Source organism: Pongo abelii, chromosome 11 (assembly GCF_028885655.2).
Source record: "Pongo abelii isolate AG06213 chromosome 11, NHGRI_mPonAbe1-v2.0_pri, whole genome shotgun sequence".
Taxonomy (NCBI): Eukaryota; Metazoa; Chordata; class Mammalia; order Primates; family Hominidae; genus Pongo; species Pongo abelii.
In genome coordinates, this window is record NC_071996.2 from 19,912,989 (window position 1) to 19,933,069 (window position 20,081).

The window sequence follows — 20,081 nt, forward strand, 5'->3', positions numbered from 1 at the left end:
TTAGCCATCCATAGATGGCTTGCATTAACCAGCTCAATTAGACCCCTGCCTTATGGCAAGGACAGAGAGCTTTCTGTATCCCAGGGTTCTTGCCTTGGTGTACTTACTGGAAGAATGGGATCACACGTGGGCTTGGAGAATGAGTGTGGGGTTTTACTGAGTAGAAGTAGCTCTCAGCAGATGGGGGAGCCAGAAGGGAGATGGAGCGGCCCCAGCTCTCTGACTGCCCTGGTCAAACTGCGTCGTTCTGCTGGTCGGTGGCCTGCTGGCATGCCAGCGTCTGTCATGTGCTCTTCCACCGGCATGCTCCCCTTGCCGTCCTCTCGCCGTCCAGCTGCTTGTGCCTTTCGCCAGTGTGTTCCTCTTGACATCCAGCCACTTGTGTGCCTGTCTGCTAGGGTCTCGGAGGTTTTTATTTTTTATTTATTTATTTATTTATTTATTTTTGAGCTTGATATTATATATTTTTTTCTCATTAAAGGTTCAAAACCAAAAGCGGTTTCTCTTTGCAGCAAATATACATTAAAATAGAGTCTGTACAGCCAAGGGCTCTGGGCCCTGGCTTGCCCCATGTCCCTGCGCCTCCCTGGCCAAACCCAAAAATAAATATAGTGTTATTGCTCTGCAGGGCATAGAGGCAGTGCTTTCCTACCCCCTGAGGAGGCTCGTTGGCAGCTGATGGGGAAGCCCTGGCCACCCCAGGGGTCCAGGGGCTGGAGTCTGCTTGGAGTTATTGCTTCAAGGGGGGGCACTAATGCCCAATGCAAATGATGAGAGGAGGAGCGAAGGGGGCATGGGCCTTTGCTCTCCAAGTCCCACTCTGCTCTGAAGAGGGGGTAGGATTAAGCAGCAGCGAAAGCATCACCCACTGGGAGACTGTGGCCTCCATCCGCTTCCCTCCCTGAGATAGGTTTCTGCCTCCCACACATCCCGTGCAACCCCCTATGGCTTCCGCATGGCCCCCTACACTCTCGGGGCACGTTATGGCTTGCAAGGGGCAGCACTGTGCCCAGAGCCTGGACACACGTTCCCAGCTTCTGACACCCCCTAGGAGGGGGAGGAGAGGGCGTGGGGCCTGCTCCCAGGGGCTGATGGCATTGCCCTGGCCCTGCCAGCAGGCTGTGGCACTGCCCAGACCCCAGCTCCGCCCCAGCCCTTGGGACTGACCCCATGCTAGGCAGGTCCTGCCAGAACCCCCACCAGTCCCACCCCTTGCCTCAGTCCATCATGGCCTCGAGCATCTCCAAGAACAGCTTGTGCATGGGCACCTTGCCCTCCAGCTTCACCCCATAGAAACGGGGCAGCACTTTGCCCGCTGTCTGGCGGAGGAGCGGTAGCGTGAGCAGCAGCCTGCCCGCCCGCCACCGCTCAGCACCCCCTCCGGGGCCAGCCCGGCCGGCTTCGTACTCCAGCAGGGCCTCGTGCAGAGCTTCTCGCAGCTGCTCCACAGCCTCGGCATCTTCGATGTGCACAGAGTCTGAATTGGCAAGGGCCAGGGCCTTCAGTAGAACATACTCCTCTCGCTCCAGCCGCAGGGCCTGCAGCCGCTGCACTAGTTGCAGCAGGGCAGCCCCCAGTTCCCCCAGGCCAGCTGCCCGTGCCCCCTCTTCATCCAGGACTAAATCCTCAGCGAAGGCCAGCTCATCCTGCAGTGGCAATGAGCGCTGGGCCACACCCAGCACCAGCACCTCCATCCACATGCTCTGCAGTACTGACATCTGGTCAGACAGCGACAGTGATGAGAAGCCTGGGATGCTCTTGGCCCAGCTGATGGTGACCACGATCTCTCGGTCAAAGAGGTCACAGAGGGTAGCCACGGCTGGGAGGTGCCCATCAGGGCCTGCAGGGTCAGGCATGGCATAGAGCTTCTCAGGCTCAACCACCAGCAGATGAGACACCAGTGCATTCACTGGGGCTGTCTTCCGGGGACCTCCAGCGACTGCCAGGGGCCCAGCAGGGAAGGGGCCCGGGAAGGGCAGTGGGTCCACCTCCGGCTGCCGCTTGTACTTCTGCCGCCCACCCCGGACGCGGTCCAGGCGCATTCCCTCCTTGAGCATGCCCACCCGCAGGCACTTGGTGAAGCGGCAGGCCTGGCAGGCCTTGCGTCTCCGCTTGGTGATCTCACACTCATTGGAGGCCAGACAGCTGTACTCGATGCTCCCCTGGATGGTCCTCTTGAAGAAGGCTTTGCAGGCCTCACAGGATGCCACACCGTAGTGGTAGCCGGAGGCCACGTCCCCACAGACCAGGCAGAGGCGCTTGGGCAGGGAGCTGAGCACCAGCTTCCCACCGCCCTGCTCGCCAGGCCCAGCCCCCTCCCCATCCTCCTCTTCCTTGTGGCCTGGGAGGCAGCGAGTGGGAGCTGGACCAGGGGCCAGGGCCACAGGAGGCTCGGTTTCCGTCTCAGAGGAACCCTTTGGACTGTCGGGGCTGGCCGGCTCTGCCTTGATGTAGAGAGGCTCAATGCCCACCACCTGGCTGGACATGGCGCTGGTCACCTGGGGCTCCGGCAGCGCGGTCGGGCAGGCATGGGGGCCGAGCGGCCCAGAGTGCCAGAGTGAGCCGGGGGCCGCGGGCGGCCCCTCCTCGGGTCTCGGAGGTTTTTATAGGCACAGGATCAGGGCGTAGCAGGCCAGGGTGGTCTGGGGGAAATGCAACATTTGGGCAGGAAAACAAAAATGCCTGTCCTCACCTAGATCCGTGGGCACAGGCCGGGGGTGGAGCCCTCACCAGGACCCGCCCCTTCCCAGCACTTCCCTGCTCCCCTTCTATATCACTGTGGGCAAACAAATTCTGAAGTGTAGTAAGGGTCATATTTGGTAGCAGATAGTGTTTTGTGTTGCCATGTAAGCTTCTCAGTTGGTGGATCATAGGCAGGAAGGTATGTGCTGTGCTGTTTGACTTAAACATTCTGGAGGGGGGAGATGAGCAGACGTGTTTCAGAGAGCAGAGTTTCTGTGGCTCAGCCAAGCTAATAGCATCAACATCAAAAGATTAAAGCAAGTGCAAACTTAAATTGCTGGGACTAGGGTCCATGCAGGGTTCTTATTTGCACAGAGCTGTGCATAGACGGGAGTCCCTATCTTTGCTGTTTATGAATACTTCATACTTTTTTAAAGGATAAGTCAGTCCATGACAAAGTTACCTTATTAGTAAAAACACAAGGCAAAGCTTGTGGTTAAGATGACAAGACTGATTACACACATCTAAAATCTCTCCGTCTCATAACTCTATATAACTTTTTTTCAAAAAAGTTGTGAACACACAAGGATGGGGAGAACAGGAGAGGACACAGTAGCAACTGAAGCTGGGAAGCAGACCATCACGCGATGGCGTCCTGGCTCTGAGAAAGCTAAATGTGAAGCTTGCGTAGGGGAAAGTTGAGAACCATCCTCTTTTAAAATTGGAAAATCTTCAAAAGGACCAACAACAGGCAGATCCTGGGGGCGAAGGAAGGGGCTGTCTTCTTTAAGGAGGATAAGTTAAAACCTTTGAGTTTGAAAAGTGTTAAAGTTAGAGCCCAGAATCCCATTTTCTACCTATGCCATGTGGTATACTGCCCCTTCCCGACTTTAGCAGGAGCCTGAAAGTTCAAACTCTGCAGATGGTCCGCTAGGGTCACTCAGCACTATGGAGGTCATGAGTATTTTACCAGAAAGAGATTGTGACTCACCATGTGTGTATGGTATGCTGAACACTTCCCAGTCCACTCCCTCCTTTCAACTGATAGAACTCTGGCAGGTGAACTTGATTCTAGATAGAAAATGAGAAGAGGACTCTACTTTCCTTCTGGGGAGTCTATCCAGCCCAAGGGGAAGCTCTAAAGATACTGACAGTAGGGCTTCCCTAAGGACAAGGTTAGATTACCCTACAGTGAACCTCATAGTAGACATGCCCTTCCAAAGCTCAGAGCTCCCAGCCAGCATTTCAGTCCCTCTCCCCGACTCTTAATCATGAACATACAACCAAAGATAGGCACATATCTGAGGGGACCTCTAATGGTGGAAGACAGAAACCACAATAAATACATGCCTAAAGCACCTTGGAAGATGCAGAGGCCTGGCAGGGAGAATAAAACACAAAACAAATGAACAAGGATAAGCAAACACTATCCGTGATGCCTTCAGAAAGACAAAAGAAAAGGTTGCATCCACGAAACAGTAACACAGTGCTGTGCGAAAAGAACATTCAGAGGAGAAAAGAACCAGTTCTGAAATAAGATAGCAGAAATTGAAAGATCAGTAGAAGAGTTGGAAGATAAAATTGAAGAAATCTCAAATGTGGAACAAAAAGACAAGAAAATTGGAGAAAAAGACAGGAGAAAATGTAAAACAACAATAAAAAGAACCAGTTCAGGAAATCCAGCCTCCAGGTAATGGGTTTCAACAAGAGAGATCAGAGAAAAGGAACAGGGATTACAAAGTAAGGAGTTACAAAGTAATAGAAAATTACCAAAACTAAAAGAAATGAGTTTCCTGGTTACAGAAATGCTCTGCACAGTATTCAATGGATGCAATAAACTCAGGCCAGTATTTTGAAATTTTGCAGCACTGGAGACAAAGAGATGTGCCTGCTTCTCCCATACTTCCTCCCAAAGACCCTTGTACTGTACCCTCTAATTCACAGCCTGTCATCACATGACACTCCAGCCTCTACCCCAGTACCCTTGTCTCTTCTTTCTCCATGCCTTCTTGCTTTAAACCTGGCTCTTCCTCAGGGACTCAACTTGCCCTGCAGCTGTCTAAAGTGATCCCTGCCTCTCTTCCACATCCCTACTGTCACTCAGCCTGGAGGTAGGCAAGGTGTCCTTGTCATGCCTCACTGCCATTTTCAGACCATTTCTCCTCAAGAGCACTTGATCTGTATTTAGATTTCATAAAATGTATAGTTGAAAAAGTAGTTTCACATAGCCAAGTTATTCCAGACAATAAAAAGTTTCTCAATAACTGGATCGAGTATCCATTATAAAATTCAAATTAATTAAAATGAAATAACATTAAATATTTTGTTCCTGAGTTGCGCTTGCCACATTTCAGTTGCTCAGTAATACCATATGGCCTTCTTGTTGGGCAGGGCAGATCTACAGGCTCAGAGAGTCAAGTTAGATTTTGCAGATATATCTGTATGCCCTTTGGAAGGACATGATGTCTGGCACTTTTTAGTGATAGTAGAACCCTCTCTTCACCTTTAATGATCAGAAATGATTTTCCAGCTCCCTGGCCCCTCAGGTGCTTGAATGCTTCTCCTGCCTCCACCCTCCCCACCAGTGTGGACTCTTAGCACACAAGCTCGGTAAGCCTTCCTGACCTTGTCTCTGTGCTCCCATGCCCCTAGCCCACCTACTTTCTTCCCACCTCCCTCCCAACGGAACTCCAGCTCCAGAGGGACCCCAGCAGCCTCCAGTCCATTGATCCACCTTTTCATGTTCTTCACTGCCTGTCATGGCCTCTTTCTCTGCTCTTCCTGATTGAGAGTCTGTGGTCACTTGCAGTCATTTCCTTACCCGCCACCCCACTTCGCTTTGTCAAAACCAGACTTAAATCCAACTTTCGGCTTCATTTATGCTGGCACATGTACAGCAGATTGTGGCAGGGAAAGCCACGTTGCCAACTGGTCTTGCTTAGCCTCACAGACGCACTAAGGTCTTAAAGCAGCCCATCAAAGCATACTCTCCTGCACCACTCCAGATAACTATTTTACGTTTCCTTCTCTCAGAACTCCAGGCTTCTTACGTCTTCACTGTTAGTCAACAAATTGCTCCTTTTTTGAGAAAAAGAAAATCAAAAGACAACTTCCACCATCTGCAGCTATCACATCTATAATACTTACGGTGGCAGTACCCCGTGTCCTGCCTCTGTCTGTTCCTCTAGACAAGCTCTCTGGGCTCCTCTCCAACGTGCCCTGTCTCCTCCTCTCTTGCCGATTCAGGAATGATGCTCTAGTTCTTCTCCCCCTCTCTCCTACAGCCTCAGCTTTTTCTTGTTAGTAGATCATTCACATAAACAGTATAAACATGCTGTCATTTCTTCTGTCTGAAATATCCTTCTGTTGAGCTCACTTTGCTCTACTATCTACCACCCTAAATTTTTTTTTTGCTCTTCTTTGTAAAAAGAAATTGTCTGTGTTTGCTGTGTCCAGTTCTTCTGTCAGTCTTTTTTTCATCATTTTCATGGAAGTATATAGAAAATGTCACAGATGCATGTATAGTCTCAAAATAAACAGTGTCCAACCACTGTATAGGTCAAGAAACAATGTTACTGTAAGGTCAGCCAAGAGAAAGGATGAGGAGACCCAAAGTCAGGCAAGCAAGTTTTATTGAGCTGCTTGGCTGCTCCACCACAGTTAGAGGAGGCAGCCCCCCTTACAGACTATAGCAGGGTTTTATAGGGCCAGAACTGGGTCGGGGTGGGAGAGCTGAGTCGGGGGTGCAGGAGGACTGAGTCGGGGTGGGGGAGCTGAGTCGGGGGTGCAAGAGGACTGGGTTGGGGTGAGGGAGCTGAGTCGGGTGCAGGAGGACTAGGTCGGGGTGGCGGAGCTGAGTCAGGGGTGCAAGAGGACTGGGTTGGGGTGAGGGAGCTGAGTCGGGGGTGCAGGAGGACTAGGTCGGGGTGAGGGAGCTGAGTCGGGGGTGCAGGAGGACTGGGTCGGGGTGGGGGAGCTGAGTCAGGGGTGCAGGAGGACTAGGGGTGAGGGAGCTGAGTCGGGTGCAGGAGGACTAGGTCGGGGTGGCGGAGCTGAGTCGGGGGTGCAGGAGGACTGGGTCGGGGTGGGGGAGCTGAGTCGGGGGTGCAGGAGGACTGGGTCAGGGTGGGGGAGCTGAGTTGGGTACAGGTGTCTTTACCCGCATCCTGGAGATGTTTTTTGCCAGCTTTGTTGTGTGAGGTGAACAGACATGTTAACCGCATCCTGTAACTGTCTGGACAGTTACTGGAGGGGTCAGCGAAGGGTGGGGCAGGGGTTTGTCTTTTGCCTTGGGGTAGCTGTGAGGAGAGTGCAAGGGACTGTATTGTAAGGCCTGTGGGAGGGGAAGGGAATGGTCTGGTCGTGGTGACCTTAACAGTTACCAACATCTTTTCCCAAAGGTAACTAACCAATGGATAGATGGAATCACATGTTGTGCATTTTTTTGTGTGAGTCTGACTTTCATCACTCGGTTTTATGTAATTCATCTGCATTATTGCATATGATTGTATTTTTTTTTTTTTTTTTGAGATGGGGGTCTCGCTCTGTCTCCCAGGTTGGACTGTGGTGGCACGATCACAGCTTACTGCAGCATTTACCTCCCCAGGCTCAGGTGATCCTCCCACCTCAGTTTTTGTATTTTTAGTAGAGATGGGATTTTACCATGTTGCCCCGGCTGGTCTCGAACTCCCGGGCTCAAGCATTCCACCTGGTTCAGCCCCACAAAGTGCTAGGATTACATGCGTGGAGCACCTGGCCTTGATTGTAATTTTTTAATTGTTGTATAAAATACCATGTATAACAGTACCGTGTTTTATCCATGGTTATTTGGGTTGCTTCCATGTTTTCCTGTAATGATACCCTGAACATTTTTGTGCATGACTTTTGATTCATGCATGAGTACATTTCTGTTAAATACTGAGGGATTTGCTATGTCATAGGGTGTGCTTGTTTTAAACTTTCATGGATCATGGTTTTCTGCGTGATTTTACCCATTTACACTCTCACCAGGAGTAATCATTGTTTCATCCTCACCAACACTTGTTCTGGGCAGTCTTTGTGAGTTTGGTCATTCTGTCAGTTTATAGTGATGTTTCTCATTAGGTTCTTTTTTTAAATTTGTTTTTGGTTTGGTTAGTTTTTGGCCAGTGTTGGGGGTGGGAGGGGTGGCAGCAATGCAGTTGGTCTTCCTTTTTTAACTTTTATCCTTATTTTTATTATGGAAAAGTTTAAACATAAGAAAATCCTGTGGCCGGGCACGGTGGGTCACGCCTGTAATCCCAGCGCTTTGGGAGGCCGAGGCGGGCAGATCATCTGAGGTCAGGAGATCGAGACCAGCCTGGCCAGCATGGTGAAACCCCGTCTCTAGTAAAAATACAAAAATTAGCTAGGGCATGGTGGCAGGCACCTATAATCCCAGCTACTCAGGAGGCTGAGGCGGGAGAATCACTTGAGCCCAGGGGGCGGAGATTGTAGTGAGCTGAGATCGTGCCACCACACTCCAGCCTGGACAACAGAGCGAGACTCTGTCTCAAAAAAAAAAAGAAAAAAATTTTGAACATATGAATATATGCCTGTCACCCAACTTTAGTTCTCAGCTTAAAAGCTCTTGGCCAATTTTGCTTCACCTATATGCTTAACCTACCTGCTCGTATCATATTATTTTGAAGCAAATCCTAGATACCATGTCATTTCATTTGTGTGTATTTCAGCATGTTCCTATGGAGAGATACATAACATTAAAAAACCAATTACCCCTTAATATCAAATAGCCAGTCATTGTTCAGGTTTCCAATGGTCTGAAATGTCACACGATTTGTTATATTTTATATTATTTCTTTGAATGAGTATTCTGATAAGATGCATACATTGTGATTAGTTAATATGACTTTAAAAGCCATTTTATTATCGAGGTTTCCTCTATCTTTTTCTTTCCTGCAGTTTATTTGTTGAAGAAACTTGGTCTTCTGGGCCATAGCCCCTCTGGATTTTGTTGATGGCATCCCCAGTGTATTCATTTCCTAGGGCTGCTGTAACAAACTACCATAAATCTTCTGGCTTAAGGCAACAGACATGTATTATCTTATAGTTCCAGTAGCTAGAAATCTGAAATGAAGGTGTCATCAGGGTCAGTTCCCCCTGGAGGTTCTCAGGGAGAATCCACTCGTGCTGGCTGCCAGTGGCTGCTGTTGATCTTTGTGTTCCTTGGCTTGCAGGCACAGCACCCCAATCTCTGCCTCCGTCGTCACATGGCCTTGCCCTTGTACCTGTGTCTCAAATCTCCCTTCCCTTTCTGTTACTAGGATACTTGTCACTGGATCTTAAACTAAACTCTACATCCAAAACTCTACATCTAAATGTAATTAAGAATCTCTTATCTTGAGATCCTTAATTACATTTGCAAAGGCCCTTTTTTCAAGTAAGGTCACATTCACAGTTACTAAAGATTGGGACTTACATATATCTTCTTAAAGAACTCAGTTCAACTGACTGCACCTGTAGTGTAATTTCACTTGTTCTATCCTCCACATTTTCTGTAAGTTGTTACTTGACTCTAAAGGTTTGATGTGATTTTTCTTTTTTATTATTTCTTCTTATGGCAAGACTACTTCATAGTTTGGTGATTTAGTCTCTTACCAGAAGACACATGATGTATGATGCTCACCCTTTTTGAGATGTTAGTGGCTCTGAAGATCAGTACCCAGATATATTAGTGATTAAGTGTTGTAAACTGCTATAGTCTTGTCTAGTTATTTTCTCTCAGATCCACTCTGAACTGGTATTTGTTCCCACCACTCTATCAAAACTAAACGTGTCAAGATTGCTCATGTTTTCATAGTGCTAACCTGATGGGTAATTCTGTCAGAGCCTTACGTGGCCACTCTGCTGCACAGCACAATTGATCTCCAACTCTTCCTGGATCAGGTTTTTTCACTTGGCTTCGGGGTCTTTATAAACACCATAGGCATAATAATAATTGTAAACACTTAATATGGATGTCAGTGTTAATAACATCAAGTAGAAAGGAGACGTGGCATGCTAGAAGCAGCGGCTAAAAGAGTCACAATGGTTGCTTCCTGGAGGGAGCCTGACAGGAAGTGAGCAGGAATGGGGAAGGGACCTGCTCTTTTTTTTTTTAAGATTTTGTGTACTATTTGGGTTTTTTGGTAATGTGTCTGTGGTATCCGAGAAAATGAAAATCCATTTTAAAAATACTTAGTCAATGTAGGGCTTTTATTTTGTCCTAGGTATGCCTGGCAAATGTGCATCTTGTATTTCTTAGCCTTGAATGCCCTTGGACTGCTATTCTCCGGGTTTGTCTCTTGTCTCTTTCAGAATGGCAGTTCGGAAAACCCTCATTCCTCCTCAGCCTCCTGATGTTGCTAGTCCTCGAGTGGAGAGCTCTATGCGGAGTGCATCTGGGTCACCTAGGCCTGCAGGGTGAGCACCTAAGTGTTCTTAGCACTCTTGCTTTTACCCACACATCTTTGCATTTGGGGGAGTCTAATATTCCTGCACGACATAGTCTTGTTAGGTTATATAGCCCAGGCTGGAGTGCAGTGGCTATTCTCAGCCTCCATCATAGAAAATTGTAACACACGACAGCCTTGAACTCCTGGGCTCAAGTGATCAGCCTCAGCCTCCTGAGTAGCTGGGACTATAGACGTGTGCCACCACTCCCAACTTATATGCACTTTCTAGCTGCATGACCAGAACGTGTTTTTCAACCTCTCTGATTCCCATTTGCCTCATTTATAAAATGGGCATTGCGCATTCCTATAACATCTACCTCATAGAATTTTTGTGTATTTAAACAAAATGATACTTTTAAAACACTTTGTATGTGCCTTATAGCAAACACCCAGTTGCTATGGCATTCAAAAATGACATCGTGACAGTATTTATTTTTGTTTTTTCTGTTTTTGAGACAGAGTTTTGCTCTGTTGCCCAGGTTGGAGTGCAGTGGCACTGTCTCGGCTCACTGCAACTTCAGTCTCCCGTGTTCAAGCAATTCTCCTGCCTCAGCCTCTGGAGTAGCTGGAATTACAGGCATGTGCCACCACACCTGGCTTTTTTTTTTTTTTTTTTTTTTGTATTTTAAGTAGAGGCAGGATTTCGCCATGTTGGCCAGGCTGGTCTCAAACTCCTGACCTCAATTGATCCACGTGCCTCAGCCTCCCAAAGTGCTGGGATCATAAGCATGAACCACCATGCCGAGCCTTATGACAGTATTTGTTCTTCCTCTTCTTAATTCCACAAGTAATATTATACTGGAAAAAGTAATTAGATAATATAAAAATACTTAAAGTATAAAGTGAAAATTATTGTCTCATTCTCTACCCACATTGTCAATCCCACTTGCTAGAATAATGTTGACTGGTAACAGTTTTGGGGTTTTGTTTGTTTGTTTTTTCCTGTAGACTTCCTCTATGATCAAGATAATAGTTCTGATAAGTATGTTTCCACGTGTTTTTCTGCATACACGTGTAGATAGATTGATAGATTCATTTTGTTTGTTTGTTTGTTTGTTTTGAGACAGAGTCTTGTTCTGTCACCAGGCTGGACTGCAGTGGCACTCACTGCAACCTCTGCCTCCCAGGTTCAAGTAATTCTCCTGCCTCAGCCTCCTGAGTAGCTGGGACTACAGGCACGTGCCACCACACCCAGCTAATTTTTGTATTTTTAGTAGAGACGGAGTTTCACCGTGTTGGCCAGGATGGTCTCTATCTCTTGACCTTGTGAACTGCCCGCCTTGGCCTCCCAAAGTGCTGGGATTACAGGTGTGAGCCACCATGCCCGGCCCCAATTGATAGATTCTTAAAAGAGATCTTACTGATTATATTGTTTTATGTCTTGCACTTTTACTTATATCAGTAATAGTTTGCCATGTTAGTATATTTAGATCTACTTCTTCATAAAACCACATTTGAGAAAAAAAAAAAACTGTGAATGCCTTGTTTGTGCCAGGTGTTATTTTAGGATGTGGGGCTATAGAGCAGTCACAAAAATAGATGTAATGTGTCCATTCCCTTTCAGTTTGCTTTCTAGTGGATGTGAAGAAATAATAAATATAAGAAGAAAGGGAGACAGAGTAAAGGGAATAAAAAGTAATGGGAGGAAGAGGTGATGATTTACAGAAAAAGGCTTCTCTGAGAAGAGTATGAAGGAATAAGCCATGTGCTCTTTGATGCTGGAATGTGTCAGGCAGAGGAAAGAGGAACCAAGGCTTTGATATAAGGATACTTGCAGTTGTCAGTTTGCACATTAGTGCAGTAACGTAAAAATGACCATAAAAAATGACCAGCCGGGCGCGGTGGCTCACGCCTGTAATCCCAACACTTTGGGAGTCCGAGGCGGGCAGATCACGAGGTCAGGAGATAGAGACCATCCTGGCCAACATGGTGAAACCCTGTCTCTACTAAAAACACACAAAAAATTAGCCGGGCATGGTGGCGGGTGCCTGTAGTCCCAGCTACTCGGGAGGCTAAGGCAGGAGAATGGCGTGAACCCAGGAGGCGGAGCTTGCAGTGAGCCAAGATCGCACCACTGCACTCCAGCCTGGGTGACAGTGTTGTGGAACATCTCCAAGACTTCATTAAATGTGAAGGTTTTTGCCGGCGTAACTTCTGAGACCTCTTCATCCTTTTCCTCAAAACCACTTTGCCTTCACTTCTCCTCGGACTCAGGGTACACACTTTATAGTACCATCTTTCTGTGTGATGGCAGTTAGCTGATTCACTCAACACCACTCATAGTCATATTGACTTCTGAAATGCTAAAACCAGTTTTCAGTAGCAGTAATTCATTTTCCTAATTACCATTTTCTTTCAGTGTGGCAGCTAACTTCAATGCTTCAGCCTTGAATAATTGTAATTTTTTTTGGTTATTACTATTGTCAATCCAAAATAGAAATAAACTATTTCTGCCATAGGTGGCTTTCCTGATGCAGTTTAAACTGAAAGATGATATTAAAGCTACTTTACCTTCCTTTTTATATTCACTAGACTTTTTCAATATGGTCCATACAGCTTTTTACAAGTCTAGGTCTTATCCTTTTTTCTCTTTGCTGGGCCATTTTGAAATCTTCAAATCACATACAATTTCACTTCTGGCCTTATTCCTTTTTGGTCTTTTGCTGCATTTTCATCTTGATTGACCCATTCTCACATTCAGTCTTCCATTTTCTTAAAATTTCACATTGGTTTATCACTAGGATGCCAGAGCAACACAACTACATGCTTTGCTTTCTTTATGAACTGTTTGTCTATAAATTGCCTTGGGTAGTTTATGCAGAACTGTTTATGGTCAGTGATTGATCATTACCAGACTTACGAAGTGATGTGATTGGTTACTGATCATGATGGGCATCTGTCAGTTACATGGTGATTTGGGGACTGTAGAGCTAGCCGCATAACAATGGGGATACATTCTGAGAGATACATCCGTAGGCAATTTCATTGTTGTGTGAACATCATGAGTGTCCTTGTACAAACCTAGATGGGATGGCCTACTGCATACCTAGACTGTATGGTACAACCTATTGCTCCTAGGCTAAAAATCTGTACAGGACTTTACTGTACTGAATACTATAGGCAGTGGTAACACAGTGGTACATATTTGTGTATCTAAACATAGAAATTATAATCTTTATTTCCTTTTGAGACAGAGTTTCACTCTTGCTGCCCAGGCTAGAGTGCAGTAGCTCAATCTCGGCTCCCCACAACCTCTGCCTTCCAGGTTCAACCGATTCTCCTGCCTCAACCTCCCGAGTAGCTGGGATTACAGGCATGCACCACCATGCCTGGCTGATTTTGTATTTTTAGTAGAGACAGGGTTTCTCCATGTTGGTCAGGCTGATCTCGAACTCCCGACCTCAGGTGATCCACCTACCTCGGCCTCCCCAAGTGCTGGGATTACAGGCGTGCACCACCGCACCTGGCCAGAAATTATAATCTTATGGGACCACTGTCATGTGCATGGTCCCTTGTTCATTGAAACATCCTTATGTGCTGCATGAGTATATCTGATATTTACATGTGTGAGCTTCGTGCTCAGTGAGGACTGCCTATATGTTAGGAATAATATCACAGGACCAGCAAGGAAGACTAGCCTGGAACCAGAGGGGAGAGTTGTACAAGATGGCTTAGAGGTGACATTGAGAGCTAGATTATTTAGGGCCTTGTGGGCTATTCAGAAGCCTTTGGATTTTATTCAGAGACGGAGAGCCATTGGAGGGTTAAGGCATAGGAGTGACATGATCTGACTTATTTTAAAAGAATCACTCTGGCTACTGTGCTGAGAATAAACTGCAGCAGAGCAAGGGTGGAAGCAGTGAGAGCTGATACAATCATTAACTATCTTCATGGCTTGAACCTGCAGGGAGGTAGTGTTTTTTGTTTGTTTGTTTGTTTTAATGAAATAGGGTCTCACTCTATCACCCAGGCTGCAGTGTAGTGGTGCAATCTCAGCTCACTGCAACCTTAACCTCCCGGGTAGTTAGGACTACTTAAGAGCCACCATACCCAGCTCATTTTTGTATTTTTTTGTCGAAACAGGGTTTCGCCATGTTGCCCAGGCTGGTCTGGAACTCCTGGGCTCAAGCAGTATTCCCACCTCAGCCTCACAAAGTGCTGGTATTACAGGCATGAGCACCACACCCTGCCCATATGTCTTAACAAGTGTTTGGATTCTTGATGTGATTTGAAGGTACAGTTGACAAAATTTTCTGATGGAATGGAGAGAAAGAGAGGAGTCAAGGATAGCTCCCAAATTTTACCTGAGCATTCTAAAATGAGGAAAGCTATGAGAATAGCAGGAAAAAAATCAGGTTAGTTTCAGTCGTTTTACTTTTGCAATATCTAGATGGTTGGACACCCAAGTGGAGATGTCATATAGACAGATAGAAAATTCTGAAGGAAGCCGGGCACAGGGGCTCACACCTGGAATCCCAGCACTCCCTCGGACTTTGGGAGTCCAAGGCGGGAGGATCTCCCGAGGTCAGGAGTTTGAGATCAGCCTGACCAACATGGAGAAACCCCCTCTCTACTAAAAATACAAAATTAGCCGAGTGTGGTGGCGCATGCCTGTAATCCCAGCTACTTGGGAGGCTGAAGCAGGAGAATCTCTTGAACCCGGGAGGCAGAGGTTGCAATGAGCAGAGATCGCGCCATTGCACTCCAGCCTGGGCAACAAGAGCGAAAGTTCATCTCAACAACAACAACAACAAAATTCTGAAGTCATACAGCTCTAGAATTGAAGAGAGAAGTCCATGCTGTTGATAGAGATTTGGGAATTGTAAGCAGACAGATGTTCTTTAGAGCTGTGAGAGTGGAAGGTAGTATAAATAGAACAGAAGTGGTGCAAGGACCAGGCTCGAGGACATAGCATCTTTAGAGGTCAGGAAAGTGAAAAACCAGAAAAAGTGACTGTTTCCCCATACTGTGTGATGTGCTGAGGTGTGTTGGTGCCACAATTAGTCTTCAGCTAATGAACACTTGGGGTTTTTGTTTGCTTATTTTTGTTTTATTTTTAGAGACAGGGTCTTGCCCAGTCACCCCGGCTGGAGTGCAGTGGCGTGATCATAGCTCACTGCAGCCTTGAACTCCTGGGCGCAAGGATCCTCCCACCTTAGCCTCCTGAGTAGCTGGGACTGCAGGCAGGCATCATTATGCCCAGCTATTTTTACTTTTTTTGAGACAGAATCTCACTCTGTTGCCCAGGCTGGAGTGCACTGGCACCATATTGGCTCACAACAGCCTCTGCCTCTCAGGCTCAGGTGATTCTCCTGCCTCAGCCTCCCAAGTAACTGGGATTAAAGGCACTCACCATCACACCTGGCTAATTTTTGTGTTTTTAGTAGAGACGAGATTTCACCATGTTGGCAGGCTGGTCTCGAACTCCTGACCTCAAATGATCTGCCCACCTTGGCCTCCCAAAGTGCTGGGATTACAGAGGTGAGCCACCACGCCCAGCCTGCTAAGCTGATTTTCATATTGTTTTTGTAGAGATGGCAGTCTCACTGTGTAGCCCAGGCTGGTCTTGAACTCCTGGCCTCAACTGATCTTCCCACTTTGGCCTCCCAAAATATTGGGATTACAGGCATGAGCCACTGCACCTGGTCTGTTTCTGTTTTTGTCTTTTTCAAAACAAAGTCTCATATGGACTTAGTTTTCAAGTGTTGGTCCTGAAGATGAAGAACCTGCCATGAGGTACCAAAGTCTCCCTGTGAGACAGCAGGTGCAGAAATAGGGTGAGCAGGGGCTCTTTTTTAGACTCTTTCTTGGATTTGGTGTGCTTCAGAGAAGTTGTGGAGGTAGGGCCCACACAGGCATTCAGACTGGCTTTATTTGCAGTAGTCAATCTGTGGCACCTGAAAGAAGAAAGCATTTGGATTGTGAAGAAATAACTAGCTGGAAGAATAAACCACCCACACTCCCACACCCAAGTAAAAGTAATCTCACATAAATGGCTGTTTTAGAAATAGCCAACTCCATTCACTGATGAGTAACAAAAAAGGATTAATATGAAGATAATTAAAATTAAAATGTAGGAAAGGAACAACAAAGTATATTAATCTGTTCCTTAAGACACTGACCAAAAAATGTTGACAGGGGACAGATGAAATTTATAATGAAACATGCCACCATGAATTTAAATAACATAACAAAATAACCACCTCTATGAAGGAAAACACAAAGTTCAAATACAAAAGACTCCTGGAGTAAATGGCAAAACATGAAGTGATGACACAGGAGTTGACAGGACTCAGTAGAGAACTAATGAAGATACCACAGAAGGAAGGCAAAATTAAAACTGCACAAGAGAGTATTGGCCGTAGAAGATAGAAATGAGAAAGTGGGTGGCTGGGCGTGGTGGCTCACACCTGTAATCCCAGCACTTTGGGAGGCCAAGGCGGGTGGATCACGAGGTCAGGAGATCGAGACCATCCTGGCTAACACGGTGAAACCCCGTCTCTACTAAAAAGATACAAAAAATTAGCCAGGCGTGGTGGCGGGCGCCAGTAGTCCCAGCTGCTCGGGAGGCTGAGGCAGGAGAATGGTGTGAACCCAGGAGTTGGAGCTTGTAGTGAGCTGAGATGGCGCTACTGCACTCCAGCCTGGGCGACAGAGTGAGACTCCGTCTCAAAAAAAAAAAAAAAAAAGAAATGAAAAAGTGGATAAAATATAAAGAAAGATAGTCATGTGTCGTGGTTCATGCCTATAATTCTAGCACCTTAGGAGGCCGAGGTCAACAGATGGGGAGAGCCCGGGGGTTCGAGATCAGCCTGGGCAATATGGCAAAACCCCAGCTCTAAAAAAAATTAAAAAATTGGCTGGGTGTAGTGGTATGGGCCTGTAGTCCCAGCTACACAGGAGGCTGAGGTGGGAGGATCGCTTGAGCCTGGCAGGTTGAGTTTATAGTGAGTTGTGTTCATGTCACTCCTATGCAGCCTGGGTGACAGAATAAGAACCTGTCTAAAAAAAAAGAGAGAGAGAGAAAGATAAAAGAAAAACCATACAGAGCATACTGTGATAGAAGTAAGACCAAGCATGCGTCATATCATGTCATGTCAGTGGCTTCGTTGTGGGTTGAGCTGCGTCCCCCAAAAGTCAACTCCCAGTACCTCGGAATGCAGCCTTATTTGGAAATAGGGTCATTGCAGATGTGGTTAGTCAAGATGAAGCCCTACTGGAGTAGAGTGAATCCTCAATTCAATATGACTGGTCTTTTTTTTTTTTTGGAGACAGTGTCTTGCTCTGTTACCCAAGCTGGAGTACAGTGAGCGGTGTGATCTAGGCTCAAGTGATCCTCCCACATTAGCCTCCCGAGTACCTGGTACTCCAGGCATGCATCACCATGCCCAGCTAATTTTTTTTTTTTTTTTTTTTTAAACAGAGTCTTGCTCTCTGTCGCCAGGCTGGAGTGCAGTGGTGCGATCTCGACTCACTGCAACCTCCGACACCCTGGTTCAAGTTATTCTCCTGCTTCAGCCTCCTGAGTAGCTGGGATTACAGGCACGTGCCACCATGCCCAGCTAATTTTTGTATTTTTAGTAGAGACAGGGTTTCACCATGTTGGCCAGGATGGTCTCGATCTCCTGATCTCATGATCCCTCTGCCTTGGCCTCCCAAAGTGCTGGGATTACAGGCATGAGCCACTGTGCCGGGCCCATGCCCAGCTAATTTAAATTTTTTTTTTTTTTTTTTTTTTTTTTTTTTTGAGACGAAGTCTCCCACCCAGGCTGGAGTGCAGTGACGTAATCTCGGCTCACTGCAACCTCCGCCTCCCGGGTTCAAGAGATTCTCCTGCCTCAGCCTCCCAAGTAGCTGCGACTACAGGTGCAAGCCACCATGCTCAGCTAATTTTTGTATTTTTAGTAGAGACAGGATTTCACCATGTTGGCCAGGATGGTCTCAATCTCTTGACCTCGTGATCCACCCACGTCGGCCTCCCAAAGTGCTGGTATTACAGGCATGAGCCACTGCGTCTCACCTAAATAAATTTTTTTAGTAGAGACAAGGTCTTGCTATATGGCACAGGCTGGTCTCAACCTCCTGGCTTCAAGTGATCCTCTTGCCTTGGCCTCCCAAAATGCTGGGATTAAAGGCATGAGCCACCATACCTGACCCATGACTAGTATTCTTAGAAAAAGGGGAAATTAGGGCACAGACAAATACATTATGTGAACATGAAGGCAGAGATTGGGAAGGTGCCGAGGAATAACAAAGATTTCCAGCAAAGCCACCAGAAGCTGGGAGAGGAGGCATGGAATAGTCTGTCCTTTAAGCCCACAGAAAGAACCAGCCCTGCCGACACTTTGATCTCAGACTTCTGGCCTCCAGAACTGTGAGACAAGCTATTTCTGTTTACGCCACACAGTTTGTGATGATTTGTTGTGGTAGCTCTAGCAATCTAATACAGGTCTTAACTCGCCTGTTTGCAGATTGCATTGCAAAGTAGAACCCACCTCTGCTCTGCCTTGTATACAGAGGCAGGCCAAACACGAAGTGATTCAGGAAGGTCAAAATGAAACATTAAGTAAAGGGATGCTGAACTTGACTTGTGCTAACTCACAAGAGTAGATTGATCATTATCAGGAATTTTATGAGGTAGGTGTTAGACACAGCCATTGAAAAAATTATAATCCTGGGTAAAAACTCATAATTAAATTAAAATACCCAGTACTTGCTAATTATTCAACTACATTTTATCGTTCTTCCCATGGAATAATTATGTAGAATGGTGTGCTGTTTCACGTCCCCCTCTCCCCCCGCCAACCTCCACCCCACTCCACATTGAGTCATTTAGCATTGGCAGCTTGAAATTGGCCCCGGTTGGAGCACTTGTTCCACAGAAATTATCAATAGCACTTTGTTTACTGTTTTGTTGATCATCTAAGCAGAGACTGGTAAGCGTTTTCAGTAAGGGGAAAAATAAATAGTAAGTTATTTTAGGTTTTGTGAGTCGCGTAGTCTCTGTCATGAGTCCTCATGTCTGGTGTAGCTGTACTGAAAGATTTCATCTGCAAAACTGATGTTGGGCCAGGATATAGTTTGTCAATGCCTGATCTAGACATAAGAAAGTAATGGAGAAAACATTAGTCATACAGAACTTGAAAGTGCTTGTCAGGCCGGGCACAGTGCCCTCAAGCCTGTAATCCCAGCACTTTGGTAGGCTGAGGCGGGTGGATTACTTGAGGTCAGGAGTTTGAGACTAGCCTGGCCAACATGGTGAAACCCTGTCTGTACTAAAAATACAGAAATTAGCTGGGCGTAGTGGTGCACCTGTTGTCCCAGCTACTCGGGAGGTGGGAGATTTGCTTGAGCCTGGGAGGCGGATCTCTGCAGTGAGCCGAGATCGTACCACTGCACTCCAGCCTGGGCGACAGAGTGAGACCCTGTCTTTTTTTTGTTTTTGAGACAGAGTTTTGCTCTTGTCACCCAGGCTGGAGTGCAGTGGTGCGATCTCTGCTCACTGCAACCTCCTCCTGCCAAGACCCTGTCTTTGAAAAAAAAAACCAACTCCGGGCATGGTGGCTCACGTCTGTAATCTCAACACTTTGGGAGGCTGAGGCGGACAGATCACCTAAGGCCAGGAGTTCAAGACCAGCCTGGCCAACATGACGAAACCCTGTCTCTACTACAAATACAAAAAATTAGCTGGACATGGTGGGGGCCGCCTGTAATCCCAGCTACTCCGGAGGCTGTGGCAGGAGAATCTCTTGAACCTAGGAGGCGGAGGCTGCAATGAGCCAAGATGGTGCCATTGCACTCCAATTTGGGCAATAAGAGTGAAACTCTGTCTAAAAAAAAGAAAAAAAAATGCTTTACTATAGCTGTTACATTATGAAGACGCCAAAAGTTTAAGGAAGTGTTCTGCATATGTTCAAAACCGTTACC

At 46.7% G+C, this 20,081-nt stretch overlaps 2 protein-coding genes across 20 annotated transcripts in view; one reads left to right on the forward strand and one right to left on the reverse strand.

The window, feature by feature from the left end:
• SAP130 (Sin3A associated protein 130) overlaps window positions 1-20,081 on the forward strand; it is an 87,398-nt gene that overhangs the window by 42,611 nt on the left and 24,706 nt on the right. For 13 of the 19 annotated variants that reach the window (XM_024243455.2, XM_024243458.2, XM_024243459.2 and 10 more), the window contains exon 15: window positions 10,018-10,122. The exons of the other annotated variants lie outside the window; for them this stretch is intronic. In XM_024243455.2, coding sequence (XP_024099223.1) covers window positions 10,018-10,122 — 105 coding nt within the window. The remainder of the gene's footprint in view (window positions 1-10,017; window positions 10,123-20,081) is intronic. 19 annotated transcript variants of the gene reach the window in all.
• Window positions 955-4,278, reverse strand: LOC100441989 (steroid hormone receptor ERR1-like). The gene has a single exon (XM_054549130.2). The coding sequence runs from the start codon at window positions 2,484-2,486 to the stop codon at window positions 1,218-1,220; it is 1,269 nt and encodes a 422-aa protein (XP_054405105.2). The 5' UTR covers window positions 2,487-4,278; the 3' UTR covers window positions 955-1,217.